Raw genomic sequence first — 20,334 nt, 5'->3', positions numbered from 1 at the left:
TTATCCTTATGTCTCAGGGAGAAGTAGTAACAGCCCATTAAAAACATGAGAAGCTAATAATCAATGACTTTTAAAGCAGTGACCTTCACACGTTGACCTCTTGGCTAAATCAGTTTGTTTAGTCATCAATTGATATACTGGAATTAAAAGAAAAAATGTAAAAGCTTTTTATTTTGTGTTATCTCTAACATATTTCTCACATATATATACCAAGTCATTTACCTCTTGTTGCTGTAAAGATGCTAGAACTTTTTATATGTTGAACCAAAGGACCTTTTCTCACATGAGTCCCCAAAGGCGCTTTCTTTTCTTTCCCTTTATAACAAACACAAAAGAAAAACAGTCTTACCCAGAAACAGTTTGATAATGATTCTAGAATACTGAGTTGTTCTAGAAACCATTGCATCATATTTCGATCTCCTTTAGTCAGTTGATGAAGTAGTTGAGTGACAGTTCTTCTCTGATATGATGCCAACAGCTAACAAAGGATTTTAAACCACGTTGGGTACCATCCTGAAGGAGCTAGAGGGAAGCCGAATGCTTGCAGGGTTCTAAGTATGTCTTCCATTCAGAGCATTTTTCATTTCTGTAGGGCCTTTGGTCATCGCAGGTAAATATAAATATCTATTTATATGTATTTATGTATATTTTAAAAAATATTTAAAAATTTTTAATTCACATTGACATTCTGATTAATAATCTGTGTTTTCCTGCTTCCTACTAATCATTGTACACAGCTGGACTCGGTTTGAAGAACAAAGTGCCACCAAAGTATTACTCTAGGATGTCTTTTTTAAGGATGAAATTTCTTTGTTAATGGAAAAGTTTCTTTCCTGGTCTTGAAAAATCAAACTCTATAGGCAACCCAACTGTGATTGTGGATTTTTCTTATAGTTAAATGTTATAAATTAGCTGTGAAGTTAAATTTGTTATAATTGTTCTAAATACACAGAATGTCCTTGGCTGCTTATTGTATCATCTGTTGCAGAAGAATAGGCACCTCAGCTCCTCCTCCCCAAAGCACCGCATACTGGAGAGACATCAGTGAGTAGTTTCAACAACAATATTCCTTATGGAAACAGTGATAGAATTATGGCCGAGTTCCCCAGGGGGTCCACAAAAACTTATTAATCAATGATAAATCTCACTTTTGTTTCTGCACTTTCTTAGCTAACGGTGCACCCCAAATTTGTGAGCCCAGAGCCGTGCATACTCCTGTTTTTGAGAACCTTTTATCCCCCCCTATGTTTCCTGTCAAATTCATGCTCATCTTTTCAAACTCAAGTAACACCACATTCTCATTCAGCAGCAAGTTTCTGCAAGAACAAGTGCCAGGCACGTGTATTAGGTTCCGGGAATTCAGCGGTGAGCCAAGAAGATACCGTACTTGCCCTATGGGTGGTTAGGATCTAGTTCTGATTTGGTATCTTTATTTTTAAGTCTTTATTTACCTATTTATTACTAATCTTTATTTGTAAAAGAGAAGATAGGCCTAGATCATCTTTCATTCATTTGACAAATTATTTATTTACCATCTACTATATGCCAGGTACTATTCTAGGCCCTTAGGATTCGGTATGGATTAGGACAAAGTCCCTGTTTTCATGGAGCTTCTGCTTGCTCTGTAAGATAGATTTTTTTTGTTTTATTTTTTTTTAAGGATAGGTCCTTTTCATCTAGAAAAGTTCTGTGATTCTGTATTTTTTTTAAGTTTGTTTGTTTGTTTTGAGAGAGTGAGTGGGGTAAGGGCAGAGAGGGAGGGAGAGAATCCCAAGCAGGCTCCACACTGTCAGCGCTGAGCCTGACATGGGACTCAAACTCACGAAACCTAAGATCATAACATGGGCTAACATCAAAAGTCAGATACCTAACTGCCTGAGCCACCCAGGCCCCCTGTGATTGTGTATTTTAAACAAAAAAAGAAGGGTGGGGACAGAGAGGGGAGCTTTTCTTCTCTCATCATTTCTAAAGGACAAACTCAAGAGTAGTGAATTGACTTTAGGATAGGAGAAAAGGCTGTGAGACTGCATTCTGTTCCCAGGGCCCATTGAGAAAGAAACATAGCACGTGGTAAAAGTAGAAAAAGCAGCGAGCCACTTCCAGGGCCCCCAGGGCCCCCAGGGTGAGGGTGGAGGGAAGGAAGTCTGGGAAGCCATCTTGGAAAGAAAAACATCCCAGAGGAGCTGCACAGCCAGGAAGCTCTGTCACAGCTCGGATCTTATCCCTGCAGACCTCCTGCAACTGTCCCCCCTACTTGGTTCTGGAACCATTACTAAGGTCGTAGAATTTGGGAGGGATGTCCATCTTCCTTTCCTGATGCATAGAGAAGCCAGTTGAGGAGAGTTCCTTATCCCTCAGTAAGGAAGGAAATATGTTGTAAGCAGCCTAAGTGGAAGTCTGACCAAGGGCCACCTCTACACACCCAGTAAATGAAAGGTTACGTAGGTTTTGCAGACAGACGGCAGAGCCTAAATGCATTGTCAGTTAAGGTTGTGTTCAGTGCATCATAGAAGCTTGACTACAGTGGCTTAAAGCAGTAAAGTTATCATTTTTCTTACATAACAGGAAGTCAAGACAGAGACCGTTTAGAGCCAGAATCACAGTTTAGCAAACCTCCTGTCTTCCTGCTCCGTTATCTTTATTGTCCTTGTGGTCACAAGATGGTTGTTGAATCTCTAGACATCCAGAAGGTAGAAAGGCCAAAAGCCATCTTATGAAGCTTTGTGTCTTTATTTGGAGAGGGGTCTCTCCCTATGGACCTGCGTCTCTGTTTGATTGGCTACAGCCGTGTTGCACAGCCTGCCCTAGCTGCCGGAGTCAGGAATTCAAATATTTTTAGATAGTAATCAGGTTGTGCAGTGAGGATTAGGGGGCTTGTGTGTGTCAGATAGGCAACTGGCTGTGTCTTCCACTAGGAGTTCTTTTTTACATTAAAAAAATTACAAGTAAACTTGTAGAATGTAACCATTATTTTTAATTGGGTTATGTACATTTGCACTTAACCACCAATTATGACATAATTACTTTGGGAAAAGTCACTTTGTGTCCTTAGGTCACAAGTGTAATCCCTTCACTCCAGCCCTCGCAGTGATAGAACTCTCCTCATCCCTTTATTTAACTGGTTGTGAATGAAAAGGAGTCAGAAGGCAGGTTAGCTTCATGGCTGTCGCACTCGGTGGAAGCACAGGGCATGACCAGTAGTGTGCAGCAGGCCTGGGGTGTCTGCTTTGCTGGGAGTGACAGAATAAGAGGTACAAGAAGGGGAGAATTGTATGAAATGAGAAGGAGTATGAAATGTAGATTATATGTTTGTACCCAGCGTTTTTTGGTTCGTTTGCATCTGGGGATAGGAAGCCTTGTATTGGTAGGAACTGATCAGATGCATGGAAGAATATCAGTGACTTCTTACCCAATTATATAATGTAAGGAGAGACACTTGCATATTTCCTGTCACATTTTAAAAATGAAATTCGTCACACTGACTTTTTTTCCTTTCTTTTTGAAGGAAATATAATAAAGTTTACTGGATCACTTATTTTAGGGTAAGTATCAACTGAAATCTTAATTGGCTTCTTTATACTCCTATTTGAAATCTCAGTGGAAGTGATTTCCAGGTAGCATGGGGGGGAGGGTGGTGGTAACAGGGTATAGATTTTGGAATTAGGTGGATGAGCCACTGGTTAAACACTGGTTCGACCACTTCAGTGTTGTCTCGATTCAGGTACTTTCCTTTCTGAGGAGTGTCGTATCTTGGGTCCAAGGGTATGTATGGGGGGGCATTCCAGCCACGAGGCATTGTTGCTCTGAGGAGAGCGCTCTCTCTTTCTCTCTCTCTCTCTCTCTCTCTCACACACACACACACACACACACACACACACACACATAGCAGGCACTCAGTAATTAACTCTCACGCACCTCACATCTCATGTTGGGTTCTTAAGTGGATAAGAAAGGTAAAAATTGACTAGACAGAACTATTTTTGAAAACCCTTTAAATCACCATAGAGCTCTCATGAGGCTGAACTAAGAACACCAGCAGATTGACATCTATCCCATGCTCTTCAGAGGCACATGCTTAATGAATGGAGTGACTTTCCTTCCTTTTTTTGGAAAAGAGGGGTGTATATGTTAATATACGTCTAATACTATTCTGTATTTGTTAATATTCTTTTTGATCATATATATATGTATTTATATATACACACACACATACGCACGCACATACACACATATAACTCTTAGGTGCTAAAATGGTAAAGGAGGCATATTTGGCCTTTTATTCAAATGCATACATTTCTCCATGACACCAATGTAAGGCAAAAGATAGATGATTTTTCTCTTTGAATCATTCCAGGCAAAAGATAAATGTAATATACTTTGTTTCACAATTATATTCAGGAATATAGTGAAAATTAATCACGTAGTTTCTAGTAAAGAATTTTATTGGAGCACCTGGGTGGCTCAATCAGTTGAGTGTCCGACTTCAGCTCAGGTCAGGATCTTACCTTTCATAGATTCGAGCTCCGCATCGGGCTCTGTGCTGACAGCTCAGAGCCTGGAGCCTGCTTTGAATTCTGTGTGTGTGTGTCTCTCTCTCTGCCCCTCCTTGGTTTGCATTCTGTCTCTCTGTCGCTCAAAAATGAATAAACGTTTAAAAAATTTTTTTAAAAAGAATTTTGTCTTTCATGGAAAACATGATAAAAATACTGCATGCATTTGGTCTTTTTGGGTGCTTAGTTTCCCAAGAGAGGAGGGATTCTTCAGAGCCATCTGTTCCTCTGGTGTTGGCCAGGGTCTGGCCTTCCTGTCTTATCTGCTTTAGCTTTAGGGTGGAAACCAAAGGTCAGAAGAATGCTTAGTATAACTGATGTTATGAAGCCCCGAGTCCAGACAGTGCAGCTTTTGTGTCTGGATTTAGGGAGCATGTAGGTCAGTCAGATCAGGGAAAAACCCCTTCATTGCCTTCATTTTGGGTACATACCAAAGAACATTGTATCTCACATTTAAAAATTGACTTTAGGAGACTTTAACTTGACTTTAGGCTCTTAGGAAAGGAGAAATTTTCATATGCTCATGGTAGGAGTACAGATTGGCTTATCTTTTGGGAAAAACAGTTTGACAGTATCTAATAAAGTTGAATAGTATATATACAGTCAGAAAGTCTGTAATTCTGCTTCTAGATGAGTATCTTAAAGGAGCATATGCACATGTATGCAGTGTAGATGTGTAAGATATATAACAAGATTGTTTGTAAGAGACTCAAGCCAGGAATTCCCTGAATGCCCATCGGTGGTAGAATGGGTAAGTTGTATACCCATACAATGGCTGAATCACAGACCATAGGAAAATATAAATGCACGAACTACTGATAGATGCAACACCAGGAATGAATCCCACAAACAAGCTGAGCAATAGAATACATAACACTGTGATTCCATTCCTACAAGTCCACAGACACAATTAGGCTCTGTTGTCGAAGGATGCATGTATACATGGCAAACTGTAAGGAGAAACAAGGACATTATTATAATAAAAGTCAAAATGATAATTAGGTGTAGAGATGAGAGTGTGGGTCAGGATCAGGAAGGGATGCACTGTGGGCTTCTGGGGTACTGTTAATGTTCTGCTTTTTGCCTGGATATTGTAATTATTATTCATTAAACTGAAATGTGTGTGTATACATTTATATACATTTATATGAGTATAGTGTATGTTATATGCACATTACTGTACATACATCCTGTTTCCCAATGAAAAGAATGAAAAAAATCCTCTGCAAAAAGCTTAATAAAAAGACTGGCTCAATCCGCAGTGTACATGTTGAGGAGACTTCTGTTCATTATGGGGTGCAAATCGATAATGCATATAAAACTTCTTGTTCACAACACATTTTATCTCCCTCAGTGTTTACTAAGTACTGTTTTCCCATCCTGTTTTGGGAGATTCTGCCCTTTAACCTTTTTCACCATTTTTGGGAAATAATCTTCTCAGTCCACTGGTTCAGGAGCTGGGCTGTTGGACAGGTTGGGCCTGTGATACTCAATCTGATGAGCTCCATAACCAATATAGTTCTGTTATTCTGTCATGTAAAAAAAAAAATGGCTCTTATGTTACATTTACATCATGTATTTATGATGAATTTCTTGTTTCTTTTTAAGCGGTTCTTTATTTCTTACATATGAAGTTCTGGCTCTGAAGAAGTCTTTGACATTAGATACTCAAGTAGTAGAAAGAGAAAAAATGAAGTCATACATATATTTGCACACAGTTTCTTTAGATAAAAGAGAAAATTATGGTAAGTTTATGGTAAAGTAATCCCATTTTTGTGAAAAATGGAGGGTAGTTATTAAATTTTAAGATGAGTATTTAAAACACAATATTAACAAGGTAGGTTCACCTGATTCTGAGAATCACCAAATCCTGTAAGAACCAAGTTCCTAAAGAATTAATGGAAGACCAGATTTTGGACTTCCATATTTAATTCAGGTTTGCGATCCTCATGTAACTAAATGAAGCGAAGACTAGCTGGCTGTTTTATTCTGAATTTGGAATTCCACACCTTAGCAGAGGTCAGTTCAGAGGCTGCCCCTCAGTTTGGCAAGTATAAAAACATGATTTTCGTCATTTAGCTCAGATACAATCCCGCTGTAAGGAATTTATTCATGCGAACTAAAATCATCACACGGATTCATAAATCTGAATACCAGCCTACTAGCAGAGGGCAGAAATCTGTCACGGAGGCTGGAAAACCTGTCTTTACTCGTCAGAACATTCCTGTTCTCCACATTTAGGTCCCATGGAAACCTAATTAGTAACCAGACAGTTGTTTGGTGAACATGAAATTTTAGAGCAGAGGCAGATCTTTTCATCGAGATAAGGGTGGCCTGGTGAGTCACTACACTTGACTTACAGCTGCCTGTTCCTACATTGTTGGCCAGAGTAGCCATGCCTGGTCATGCGTCATGTTCTCTGAGTGGGGCAGGTCCTGGGTTTCCCTGTCTACAGCCGTCTGTATCACCACTCTGCCCTGTTTGTATTTATTACTATCTCACCTGGTGCGTTACAATTTCAGTTACATAGATAATTTTTATAGTTTACAATTTATCTGGATCGCAAAGATAAATCTCATTAAGGTATCCCCAATTTCAGTTTGAGAAGGGCTATTGTCAAGGGACATTTTCCTGAATGTAGTCAAACCTATGTGGCTTGTGAGGATTTTTGTTGGCTTTAGTTAGATAGGGTTTTTGTTTTTGTTTAGTTTTTTACTTTTTTCTGACTTGGAGAGCAGTCTTATTTTGGGATCTAGAGTGCTGTGTTCTCATAATGGTTTTAGTTGTTTTGATAGTGATAAGAAAAGAGAAAAAAGCTCTTTTATATTTCTGAAAAAATTTGTAGCTTATATATTTTTGTTTGAAGTATTAGAGCATAGCGTTAAGAGTACATACTTGGTTTTATCTAAATTTGTAATCATTTTAGGAATCACCTACCAGGCAAGAAAAGAGCTTCACAAAGTAGTAAGAAAAGTATTGGCAACGTCAGCCAAGATACTGCGGGGCCCATTTGCTGGTAAGTACCAAATATTTGACTTGGCATCTGTATCAGTATCTGAAAGTCATTTGGTGATCAACTTGAGATCTTTTTTTCCCATCTCTTATACTGGCATCTATTATTGATATGGAAGGTTGAGTGACATTATTCTCTTGGGCTATATTGAATTTTAAGGGCTTGATGGATAGTTTTCTTCCTTCCACTTTGTGGATGTTTTGTTGCTAGATAGCTATAAGGGAATATTGAGACTGACTATATCTTTTTCTCTTGATGAGTGTTTCAGAATTTTAAATTTGTTAGAAAATCACTCCCATGCTTTCTCATAATGAGAAATTGCATCAATAATATAGATTTTACAATCAAGCAGATCTACAGTGTGGAGTTAACTATGAAAGAGCTTACCCAATCTCTTTAAAAAGTTGGCATCATGAGAAAGGTGAGAACATTTTTAAGAATTAAAAGATACTAGGTTCTCCTGAGTAGTTCAGTCCGTTAAGCATCTGACTCTTGGTTTCGTACTCGAGTCATGATCTCACGGTTTGTGGGTTCGAGCCCCATGTTGGGCTCTGTGTTGGCAGCATGAAGCCTGCTTGGGATTCTGCTCGAGATTCTGTCTCCTCCTTTTTCTGCCCTTCCCTTGCTCACTCTCTCTCAAAATAAACATTTTTTTAAAGAATTAAAAGAGGGGCGCCTGAGTGGCTTAGTCGGTTGGGCGTCCGGCTTTCGCTTGGGTCATGGTCTCACGGTTCATGGGTTCGGGCCCCGCGTCGGGCTCTGTGCTGACTGCCAGCTCAGAGCCTGGAGCCTATTTCAGAGTCTGTATCTCCCTCTCCCTCTGACCCTCCCCTGCTCGCGCTGTCTCTCTCTCTCTCCTAGAAATGAATAAAAAACATTAAAAAAAAAAATTTAAAAGAATTAAAAGATACTAAAGAGACTTAATCAAATCCTGATTTTTAAAAAAAAATTTTTTTTAATGTTTTATTTATTTCTGAGAGAGAGAGAGAGGCAGCCTGAGCAGGGGAGGGTCAGAGAGAGAGGGAGACACAGAGTCCGAAGCAGGCTCCAGGCTCTGAGCTGTCAGCACAGAGCCTGACACGGGGCTCAAACCCACGAACCATGAGATCATGACCTGAGCCGAAGTCGGACACTTAACTGACTGAGCCACCCAGGCGCCCCTCAAATCCTGGTTTTTAAAAAACAGCTCTGAAGATATTTTGGGGACACTTGGAGAAATTTGAATATGGAGTTAGACTGGATTTTAGATGGTTTTGGAAGATTTTTGTTAGCATTCTTGGGTGTTATAATGGCATCGTGAGTGTATAGGAGAATGCAGGCTTATTCGTAGGAGATTGGGTTGACTGAGAAAGAGTGAAATATTATGTCTGCAGTTTCCTTTCACATGGTTTAGAAAAAACTACACACATATAGATTAAACAAATATGGCAAAATAATAAAATTGATTAAATATAGTTGTGGTAAGTGGATTTTACTCTGTAACTGTAGATTTCAGATACTTACAGATTGCCATCTTCAGTAAGTGAGAGGATGAAATGTTCTAACTGTTCACACTGTTTACGTGGTCCTGTCCTATTTTCTTTCCGCAAAGACACCCTCAGCACAGTCGATGTGGAGGATCATGAATGTGCCGTGTGGCTGCTCCTGAGGAAGAGCCGGTCGGAGGACAGGATGGCGCGACTGCAGGCCGTGCAGGAGATGTCGGAGACTCACCACTGGCACGGTAATGAGGCCCTCTGAGCGCCCGCCATGCCACCAGCTCGCTCCTGACCTCTGATCTAAAGGGAAGGAAAGGAGATGCTAGGAAAGGAAAATAATTCAGGATGCCTTAATATATAGAAAAAATATTTTCAGAAATTTTCTAAAGAAACTCCTGTGATCGAGAAAGTAGGAAGCCTGCTCGCCTGGCCACTGGATAAGGTTGGTTAAGAATGGCCTCAAAACTGGGGAAGATCTATTGGTGTAACTTTCTACCAGAATGAAGTTTTGCTGATTAGAGAAACTCTTGGTGCCGATTATAGCCTAATGTTGTATTCGCGTTTTCTTGTGGTTCCTATTTAATGACATATTTTAATCACTTCCTGCAGCATACAGTTATTTTTGCTTTCGCTTTGACAATCTACTTGGCTCTAATTATTAGTTAAATGTACCTGATTTGTGTGTGTGTATTGTTTTTAAAGGAAGCTTTAAAATATTTAATTGTATTTAAACACTGCAAGTCCTACAGTATAAGTACATAAGCAAGAGTTCAGATCTGCTCTGATTATAGAATAGGGACTAAAGTATACTTTATTAGTAGAGTTATCTTATAAACAGGGGTAAATAAAAAAAGAATAATGTTTGGGGCACCTAAGTGGCTCAGTCGGTTAAGTGTCCAACTTTGGCTCAGGTCATGGTCTCACAGTTCATGCATTCGAGCCCCACATTGGGCTCTGTGCTAACAGACAGATCCTCTGTCTCCCTCTTTCTCTGCCCCTCCCATGCATTCTTTCTCTCTGTCAACAATAAATTAATTAAAACAAATACAAAAAAGAATGTTTTCAAAGAAAAGTATCGGAATAAGATCTCTGCCTCCACGCAACCTAATTAATTGATTGGTAGGTATAATTTTAATAACGTACAATGTAAGCTTACTTTGAGTGAAGACTTAGAATAAAAATCTTTTTAAAAACCTACCTTCCAGGATTCCATTTCAGACTTACTATATCAGAAAACTCAGAGCTGGAGTCCTAGCATGTAGGTGTTAAAAAAGTTCCCCATTTGATTTGAAGAACTCACCCGTTATTAAACTGCTTCGGTGGTTGCAGTTGTGTTTAGGATACATAGCTCAGTCGCTTTGAGCTGCTATAACACAATTCCATAGACTGCGTGGCTTATAAACAATAGAAATGTATTTCTTACAGTTCTGTAGCCTGGGAAATACAAGATCAGAGTGCCGGCAGATTTGGTGTCTGGTGAGGATGTGCTTCCTGGTTCATAGATGACCAGCTTTTCACTGTGTCTTCACGGGGCAGAGGGGACAAAGGATCTCTCCGGGTCTCTTTTATAAAGGCAGTAATCCCAGTCATGGGGGCTCCCAGAGACTTCCCACCTCCAAATACCATGACACTGGGGATCAGGTTTCCATCTATGTATGAGGGGAGGGGGACACAAGCATTCAGGACAATACAGAAAGGAAGGAGTGGTTGAATCATGACGGCTGAGACAGCGTATCACCACCTGGAACCTCACATGATTCATGGACGTCATGGAATGCCAGAGCACCTTCCCGTGTCAGGGAAAGTAGATCTCAGTGCAGCCTCAGGTTTTTTGAGTAGTGAGCAAAACAGTTTTTAAACGCTAGAATTAGTACAAAGAAAAGGAGAAGTTAAACTGGTTTTGACCTGTCGATTTTCACACTGAAGGTTCAGATCTTCAAAAGCTTACTTAGACTGTGATATGCCTACATATATGTTGAGGAGAATTGTGAGATCTGTCATGGAAATGTTGGAGATCTAGCTTACTGGTTTTGTAAAGGCAGTTGTCATTGTGAACAGAGACTTGGGAAATTTTGAATCATAAACTTGTAGTTTAAAAATTAAATTGCTTATTTAATTCTTGAAACAGCTACAAGTCAGTTTGGGTGTTAACAACATACTTTTACAATAGATTACCAGTATAGGATAATTGCTCAAGCCTGTGACCTGAGAACTCTTATCGGTTTGGCACGAAGCAAAGAGAGTGATCTTCGCTTTTTTCTCCCACCACCTCCTTTGCCATCATTAAACGAGGTAAGCAAATAAAATAATCCAGTGAGTGAAAAATAGATTAATATATTGTCTTCACCTGGGGTACGAAGTAACTTTTCAAAAAGCAGTTTGAAAAACACCAGTTTGTTGATAACTTTTCACAAGCAGGTAAACTAGATATAAACCTGAAACTGTAGTTTTTATACTAAGATTTCCTGATTTATCAGAAGATGTTGTTTCTCTTGTGTTATTTTCCTTTTTGGGTATTGGAAGTCTCTGTCCACCAGATGGTAACTTCATAGCCTGTTAACACCGATGAGTTGGTCCCTTATTCTAATATTGCTATAGATCAGGTTTTCTCAACCTCAACACTCCTGACATTTTGGGCCAAATAATTCTTTGTTGTTGAAGATTGTTCTGTGCACTGTAGGGTGGCTAGCTGCCTCCCTGGCATCTACTCACTGGATGCCAGTAGCATCCCCAAAGTTGTAACAACCAAAACCGAAGATATTGCTGAAAGTTTCCTGGGGCACAGAACAGCCCCTGGAGAAGCACCGTGTGTGGATGCTGATGTCACTTGGCACAGGTATTTACTAACCTCTGCATGTAGGTACCCGTGTATCACTCCTCGCAGGTGGTAATCACTAACCACTTATAGGTATCAGAGCGTGCTTCTTCTTTTTTTTTTTTAAATGTTTTTAATTTATTTCTGAGAGAGAGAGAGACAGTGTGAGCAGGGGAGGGTCAGAGAGAGAGGGAGTCACAGACTGAAACAGGCTCCTGGCTCTGAGCTGTCAGTCAGCACAGAGCCCGACGCGGGGCTCGAACCCACGAACCGTGAGATCATGACCTGAGACAAAGTCGGATGCTTAACCAACTGAGCCACCCAGGCACCCCAGAGCGTGCTACTTGAGCAGCTTTTATAGGCCTTCCTAGAAAGTGAAGATCAGAAACCTTGCAATCAGTTGTTGAAAAATAGACAAATGCATATGCTAGATGTAAGCTATTAGAGAAAATCACTAATGAGTTCTGGATTTTAGAAGCCAGAGAGCAATAGAAGAAGGAAGAGTGTAATCACTCATTTTGAATCAAGAGCTAAACTTTGCAGTAGGGGTTTCGGACTGAGGCAGCAGACACAGAAGTCCAGAACTCAGAGTTAAGTGATGGTCTATTTACCTGGGTGGGCGATGCATTACAAGACTAAAAGCACCAATTTCTCTTTGCTCTTTTGTTTCATTTTTTGTTTTGATTCTTTGGGTACTTTTGTTGTCTCTGTTGTTGAGCTTAACTATGGAGGCATTTTTTCTCCTTTTATTCCAGGATACTTGCATTGAAGAAGAGCTCAGACAGTTGCTGGCTTCTTTACCTCAAACGGAGCTGGATGAGTGTATCCAGTATTTCACATCTTTGGCTCTGAGTGAAAGCAGTCAAAGTCTAGCTGCTCAGAAGGTTCGCTCATTTATTCATTCAGTAAATATTTTGGAGTGCCCGCCCATGCTTTCTAGGATCCTGTGCCAGAGGCCAGCATTCAGAATCCCAGAAGAGTCATCCATCCAGGAACAGAATAAACATGGTGACTCCTGGTTGTATTCCAGGCACTGGGCTAGGTGTCAGGGATGGTAGGGAGACAGGTAAATGAACAATCACACGGTATGTAAGGGGGATACAGGTTACTCCCAGAGCCCATCACTGTGATTAAGAGGTCATTTAAGGCTTTATGGAGGCGCCTGCCTCTGAAGTTAAATCCTGAACAATGAATACATAGTAATTTACAAGGTTTTAAATATCACCTATATGCTACTACTGCCTAAAGTGATCTCTCTAATCCTGTGTTCTAACTCAAGCTCTGGATTTGAATATTCAGCCTCCTACCTGATGTCTTTGCTTGAATGTCTAATCGAAGTCCCAAACTCCGCATGTCCAGCCCACCTTCCCCCTACTAAGCTCTTCCTCCTCAAGTCCTTCCATCTCCGTAAGCGGCACAGCATCCACCTCGTTGCTTAAGCTGACAGCTGGGAATTCTCATTCATTCCATCCTTCTGTGTTCAGCCAATCTGCAGTTCCTGAAAGCTGGCCTTTCAAATACAGCCTGAGTCCATTTGTCTCACTGTCTGCACTGTAGCCACCTCCTCCTGGCCACCACCATCTCTTTCTCAGACTGTCCTGTTCTTTATTTTGACTTCTGTTCTTGCTTTCATTTTTTAAATGATTTTAAAGTCTCTTTCAGAATCTTCTATTATTTTAAGGTCATTGAGATGTTAATTCCTGTCCGTGGTGGTATCGACTCTTAGGTTAGATTGTAGATTAACATGGGTTATGTGTTTTTACTATGAGCTTGTCTTTAGCTGAATGGATCATTTTCTGTGGGAGTCCCAAGCACCCTGGATTGTAAATCTGTCCCCGCAGAGCAGTTTTTGCGTTTGCCCCTGTTGGCTACCCCAGGAGTTTCACTGTCACTGTACTAGTTTGATATGAATTCCCCAGTTTTGGATTTCTGTGGTACCCAGGGAGTATAAATTCAGATATGTCTGTAGTCGGCCCTGTCTCAGGGTCGATTTCTCATCCAAAGCCCCAAACAGAAACAGGCTTCCGTAGGCTGATGAGCAGAGGTTTTTTAGGCCCTCGTGGAGGAGGCAAACTTTCCAGGGCTCTGCCTTTCTAAAGGGATCTCAGGTCTAGTTCCCACTGAATGTGGACATCCAGAACCGCATCACTCGCACTGAACAAGGAAAATCCCATCCAAGGAGCCTGCAGGCATTTTACCTCCGCAGTCCTGTGCTTCCCACTTCTGCTCAAAATTCCGTCTTCATTTCTCTCACCTGAGGGTTCTCCTTTATTTCTTCTTCCTATTTTCTTTAGAACTTGGCTATGTTTTAAAATAGCTTGTATTTGCATTTCCAGACATTTCTACATGTTTGTAGTGGGAGGGATTCACTAGAAGCCGTGTTTGCCACCTTGCTGGATCCAGAAAGCTTCCGTGTCACAGCTCCATCATTTCAGACGCCACAGCAGGCAGGCTCCTTACTGCCTCTCCAGTCCTGTGCCTTCGCAGCAGCCAGAGTGATTTTTACAAAAACACGAATTAGATCTATTCATGTTCCTGCATTAAGCCTTCCAAGTGGCTTCCCGTTACGTGTCAAGTCTAAGAGCCCTTTACTTCTCGTGATCAAGGCATAGACTGGCCATTGTTTTTCAGAGCGCTTTCCCCTTGGAATGGTGAGGAATCAATAGGAGAGTGCCAGTGGGATGTAAAGTTTGCGTAGTGGCAAATGGCGGGCTCGGGAGCGCACCACACGCCCAGCTGTATGTGCCACCTCCTCGGGGCCCTCCGCGTGCTCAGCAGGGTGCTCCACGCCTTTGGAGGAAGACTGCCTTCACACATGAGAAGCCATTTTGATTGAGGGTTTATGTTCTCTCCCCCTGCACCCCCTCCTCACACTGCAGTAGCTGTGGACCCGCTCACTGGATGTGGATAATATATGCGACAGAGGCTTCATCCAAGTGAATCAAAGCATGGCGTCCCGAGGGTAGCATCCTAAACAGACTCCAACTCTGACCCACCTGAGGGCAGTCTGAACCCATTAGCAGCTCTCTCTATGGCCACTTGCCCCAGCCACTAGTTGGCTCCCATTCTCTCTGAATTTGCCCATGCTGGACATTTCACTTTATAAAGGGTACCGTCTGATATGTTACCAATGTCACCTTTTGTGTCTGACTTTTGAAGGTTCATCCATCTTGTAGCAAGCATCAGTACTTCTTTCCTTTTTATGGCCAATAATAGTCCATTGTATGGATAAACTCCATTTCGTTTATCCATTCCTCAGCTGATGGATAGTTAGGTTGCTCCCACTTCTTGGCTACTATGAATAATGCTGCTATGAACATCTGTGTACAAGTTTTTGTGTGGGCCTATGGTTTTAATTCTTTTGGGTGTATAGCTAGGAGTGGAATTCCTGAGTCCATATGGTAACACTCTAACTCTCTGAGGAACTTCCAAACTATTTTCCACAGTGGCTGCATAATTTCACTTTTCCACCAGCAGTGTATGAGGGTTTTAATTTCTCTGCATACTTGCCGACACTTATTACCCATCTTTTTTTTCATTTTTTTAAATGTTTATTAGCATACACATGTGTGACTGGGGGAGGGACAGAGAAAGAGAAAGAGACACAGAATCTGAAGTAGGCTCTAGGCTCTGAGTGGTCAGCACAGAAACCTGACGTGGAGCTCAAACTCACAAACTGTGAGACAGACAGACAGTGCCAGCTGGGAAGGGGCAGAGAGAGAGAGAGAGAGAGAGAGAATCCCAAGCAGGCCCCATGTGGTCAGCTCAGAGCCCAGCATGGGGCTTGATCTCACGAACCATGAGATGACCACCTGAGCTGAGATCAAGAGTTGGACGACTAACCAATGGAGCCACCCAGGTGTCCCTGAACACATCATTTCTGAGCCCAGTTAGTTTGCACAAATTGAAGAGTTTTGAGGTTATAAATTTTTGTGCAGAAATACCAGCAATTAGGTTGTACACACATTAAAACCAAGGGTCCCGCAATAAGAAGCAATATCAAGACTCCCTGACCCCCGCTCCCCACCCACGCTGGCAGAGATCTGCCTGTTTCCCTTCTGTCCCTTCTGTTCACCGGGAAAACTGGGTCAGAGAGAGCAAAAGCACTTCCCAGATTAGCTGTCACCTACTCCGCAGCTACAACCTTGGCAGCTATGCAGTGTCCGCCCAGAGAATTTGCTGACTATAATCTGCTGGGAGCTTGGGGGACAGGGAGGGGTGGTCCTCGGCCTTCCCCAGATAGTACCATCAAGATCACTCCCTCTGTGATGTCAGGATCCAGCTTTCAGTCTTGTTTTGTTTTTGTTAGCATCTGGACACTTCCAATCAGTCACCAGGTCCCCAGTGTCAACCTTCCTTAGAGGACCTCGAGTGTCTGTGACCTAGAGCCTAAGGGAGCAACCAGAGATGCAGAAGTCTGAATATTTTGGGTTGTGATTTCTTTTTCATCTAACGTGGCACGCTGCGTGGAGTCCAGAGAAGAGTGGATGTGGTGCGCTGAAATGATTTCCATCACAGAGCTTTGTGGTCTTGGCTTAATGGCAGCCCAGCTAAAATCCTGCAATTGTAGTGTCGTCATTTCCCCCAGAAATTTCCCAATCTCTGTGAAATCAGCTTAGTGTTAGGGTCTGAAGGCCTTGCGTCAAGACACTTCTGACACCGATCTGCTAAGATGGCAGTTTGTTATGAATGAGAGAAAGACACCAACAGACTTGGTTGAAGGATGGCAGATTTCTTTAATGACAGAGGAGTTGGAAACCTACAGGCACGCTTACACGAAGCAGGAGACCGTGAAGCTTGCTTTCTTGTGGTTGGACAGGCTTCCTCAGTCCTCAGTTCCCCATGATGTCAGCTGTCACACTGAGGCTTCTTTGTTGGGAATGAATCCATCCTTGTCGTCAGAAGACTCCCTGCACCTCCCTTCCTCCCAACTTTGGCTGTGGGTAAATCTGCTCAAGTGTAAGTACCAGAGACAAAGCAAACTCAGCTCATTTCTAAGTGTTTCTTGGAGAATAGATCATTTTCAGATGCCACATCTCTTGGCAGCTTGCCTGCATCTGTCTCTTCACTACCTTTCTGATCGTCCCCCGCTCTTGCTCATTTTCAGTGCTCATTTTCACGCTTACTGTGTTCCAGCCACACTGGCCCTCCCTCTCCATTCCTTGAACTCACTACCTGCTCAGGTTCTCTCCGCCTGGGATTCTCTGCCACCAGCTTGTTATACAGGTGCCTTTTCATCCTTCAGCTTGTCAACTCCTCAGAGAGACCTTTCTCCATCTCAAGTGTTTAGTGCATTTATCGCCCTTCATAGTGCATTTATCCCATTGTGTAATTATGCTGTATATTTATCTATTTGCTTATTTAATTCTCTTACTCCCTTCCAGTGGTTGATAATAATCTCCCCAGTGCCAAATACAGTGCTTCCCACATAATCTGTTCTCACTAAACATTTGTGGAATAATGGATGAATGAATCATGACATTGCTAAGGGAGCCAGCTGTGCGTGAACTTACATACACTTAAGTAACAACTGGTATATTTCTGCTATGAACCAAAGTATTTTTGCATGAGAGACAAAAGTGGAGATAACTATAAGGATATTGTTTAAATGGAGCATAAGTTCTATGATAACAAAGTATCTTTTATGTATTAAATCAGTTGGTCATTATAAACTTGTTGAGATGCATTTGAAAAATACCATGTTAATCCAGAGTAATGTTGTGTCTCAACTTGAGTATGATTATACATAAAATGCTTTGTTACATGTATGACTAATAGAGAATATGGATGTAAATTCTTTAGTAATTTTACTAAATTTAACTAAAATTAACTAAATTTAAATTAATTTAAAATTAACTAAAATTAACATTTCCTCTTATGCTTTGTTACTTGCCTTTTAATTTTTATGCCTTACCCTTTATTTTTAACATTGTCACTCTCTCTTTCTTTTCCTCTGCATTTCTTCAATCCTTAGGAAATTGTTTTTTAGTTGTAGTCACAGAATTNTCCCACCAACAGTGTAGGAGGGTGCCCGTTTCTCCACATCCTCGAATTTGTGGCATTTCTTAAATGTTTACGAATTTATGTCATCTTGCTCTGTCTTAATCCAGTGATATAGCAGCAGTAACCTATATATGTTTATTTTCCTGTTAAGAATTAGAATATATTCCATATGCTCACACCGTGAGTTTATACCTTATTTATTCCTTTTTCTTGTGTTTTTAACTGCCACCCAATCTGCCAGTTCATAAATAACTTAGAAGCTTTGCTTCTAAGCCTCATTGCTCCAATGAGGTTGGAGTTGGAACTGTGTTTTTATGTCCCACTTAGAAAATGATCAAGAAAAATGCCAAACCCTAGTTTTTTTTTTTTTTTTCCTTCTTCTCTTTATTCCCTTGGATCATTTAGCTTAAAGGTCAGATGATTTGGGGGTGTGAAGTAGGGAGAAGGATTTGGGGGAGGCTTGTTGTGGTGGTAGATCTTTAAGAAAAATTTCCCATCCCCCAAAGCCCACCAGTTCCCTATTTACCCTTATCCTTGCTAGAGGAGAGAATGACTCTCAATGAATTAGTCCCTTCTCAGCCCTCTATTTAAGTAGCGTAAATGTTTGAGATCTAAGCATGTTTAAACTTGGAAAAAAGGAATGTTACATAAAGAGAGGAAGGCATGAGTAAGAATTATACAATAGCCAAACACTTTGAATGTTTACTAATTTACTGAGCCACAGGCCCTATAAATTAACTCAAATGGAGAAACTTATGGATTATATTTCCTATAGGAAACACTGGGCTTTCTATATACATTTTTGAAAAGCATTACCTTGTAGTTGAGCTCTTTTGCCAGCAGGTGGCCTGTATGCACACAGTTATGGCCTCTCGTTCAAATACAAAGCACTTCAAAGGAGATGCAGTAATAAGTCTTCTTTTCATCCCTGCTGTCTCCCTCATCCCAGCGCACATGCGCACACACACACACACACAGACACACACACACACCCATTCACATAGCTATACATATTCTTTACACATTCTTCTGCCCTTTCTTTTTCTTACTTAAGGATTCATCTTGGAGATCGGTATATGTCAGTCTACAAGGAGATTCAAAAATTTTTATATATTTTTTTAACGTTTATTTTATTTTTGAGAGACAGACGGAGGGGCGGGGGGTGGGGGTGGGACAAAGGATTTGAAGCAGGCTCTGAGCTGACAGCAAAGAGCCTGACACAGGGCTTGAACTCATGAGCCATGAGATCATGACCTGAGCTGAAGTTGGATGGTTAACCAACTAAGCCACTCAGACACCCCCCAGTTTTTATATTCTTAGAGCATTCCATTGTACAGTGGTACCACATTATGTAACCAGCCCTCTGCTGATGGCTGGAGGTAGTGCTTACAGACAATGCCGCAGTGAACAAACCTGTACCTGTAGCACTTTGCCTGTGTGCACGTCTCTAGGATGGATTGTTGAAGGGCATGGGCGCTTGTAATTTAGACAGCTGTCCCCAAGTTGTCCTCCATAAAAGTAGCAGGGTGATGGGGATGCCTGCTTCACCACCCCTCTGATAGATGGATACTGCCCTTTCTCATGAGTGTTACCACGCCTGCCTCGTTATGAGCAGTGTGGGGCATCGTTTCCTGGATGTCCTTTCCTAGGAACTTTCTGTTTATGACTGTTGCTCATTACTCCATAGCATTGTTGATATTTTTGCCACTGATTTGTAGGGGATTATTGCATACTGGTGACATTAGCGTTTGGCCTGTGATAATAGTTGAAATTTTTTCCCCCAGTTTATTCTTACATTTTGCTACCTATTAGGACACACTCCTCTTCTGTCTTCTGGTTTCCCTAGCCCTTCTGTTTATTCTTCCATATGAACTTGAATTTCAGTTTAGGAAGAGTTAAAAGCTGATCATTGTCATTGTTTGTCTTCATTTTATATTTTTCCAGTAATGTCTTTTCTCTTTTTTATTGTTTTGATTAGTAGACTTCAGGTAGACTCCACTACCATCATCTGATGGTAGAACATTACAGTCAATCCTAGGTTTTTCTTACTTGATAAACAATTGTGTGTTAGTCTTCATACTTTCAGAGAAGAGGACACAGAGGAAAGAAAGAAAGATGCAAAGATCGCCTCTTCTAGAAATGATCCCTTATGTTTTCTGTTCTAGTAAGCAACAACTTACATAACTAGTCCCCTTTCAGCTTCCAAAATAGGTCGTGTATAATACGGGGATTTTTTTTTTGGTCAAACCAAAAATATGAGTCACTCTTCTCAGTAAATATTTGAATTATCTTTCAGGGTGGCTTATGGTGTTTTGGAGGAAATGGACTTCCTTATGCTGACAGTTTTGGAGAAGTTCCTTCAGCTACAGTAGAAATGTTCTGTTTAGAAGCCTTGGTAAAACATTCTGAGGTAACTTACTTTTTCGAAACATGGTTTACTTTTTGTGATCGCAGTGAAAAGAATGTATATGTTAG

At 41.1% G+C, this 20,334-nt stretch overlaps 1 protein-coding gene across 3 annotated transcripts in view; it reads left to right on the top strand.

Annotated features, from left to right (window-relative positions):
• Positions 1-529: 529 nt before the first annotated feature.
• Positions 530-20,334, top strand: part of SERAC1 (serine active site containing 1) — a 50,323-nt gene continuing 30,518 nt past the window's right edge. For 2 of the 3 annotated variants that reach the window (XR_013332988.1, XM_077755123.1), the window contains exons 1-9: positions 544-610; positions 953-1,044; positions 3,506-3,542; positions 6,159-6,295; positions 7,477-7,566; positions 9,155-9,286; positions 11,212-11,333; positions 12,612-12,740; positions 20,156-20,269. Coding sequence is in view for 1 of the 3 variants with exons in the window: in XM_077755123.1 (XP_077611249.1) it covers positions 558-610; positions 953-1,044; positions 3,506-3,542; positions 6,159-6,295; positions 7,477-7,566; positions 9,155-9,286; positions 11,212-11,333; positions 12,612-12,740; positions 20,156-20,269 (906 nt within the window). In the remaining 2 variants the exon portion in view is untranslated. Of the gene's footprint in view, positions 611-952; positions 1,045-3,505; positions 3,543-6,158; positions 6,296-7,476; positions 7,567-9,154; positions 9,287-11,211; positions 11,334-12,611; positions 12,741-20,155; positions 20,270-20,334 lie in introns of all 3 variants that reach the window. The other variant, XR_013332989.1, reaches the window with a different exon arrangement.

The sequence above is a fragment of the Crocuta crocuta genome, unplaced genomic scaffold, assembly GCF_008692635.1.
Source record: "Crocuta crocuta isolate KB4526 unplaced genomic scaffold, BGI_CrCroc_1.0 scaffold11, whole genome shotgun sequence".
Classification (NCBI taxonomy): domain Eukaryota; kingdom Metazoa; phylum Chordata; class Mammalia; order Carnivora; family Hyaenidae; genus Crocuta; species Crocuta crocuta.
This window is presented reverse-complemented; position numbering and strand designations above follow the sequence as displayed.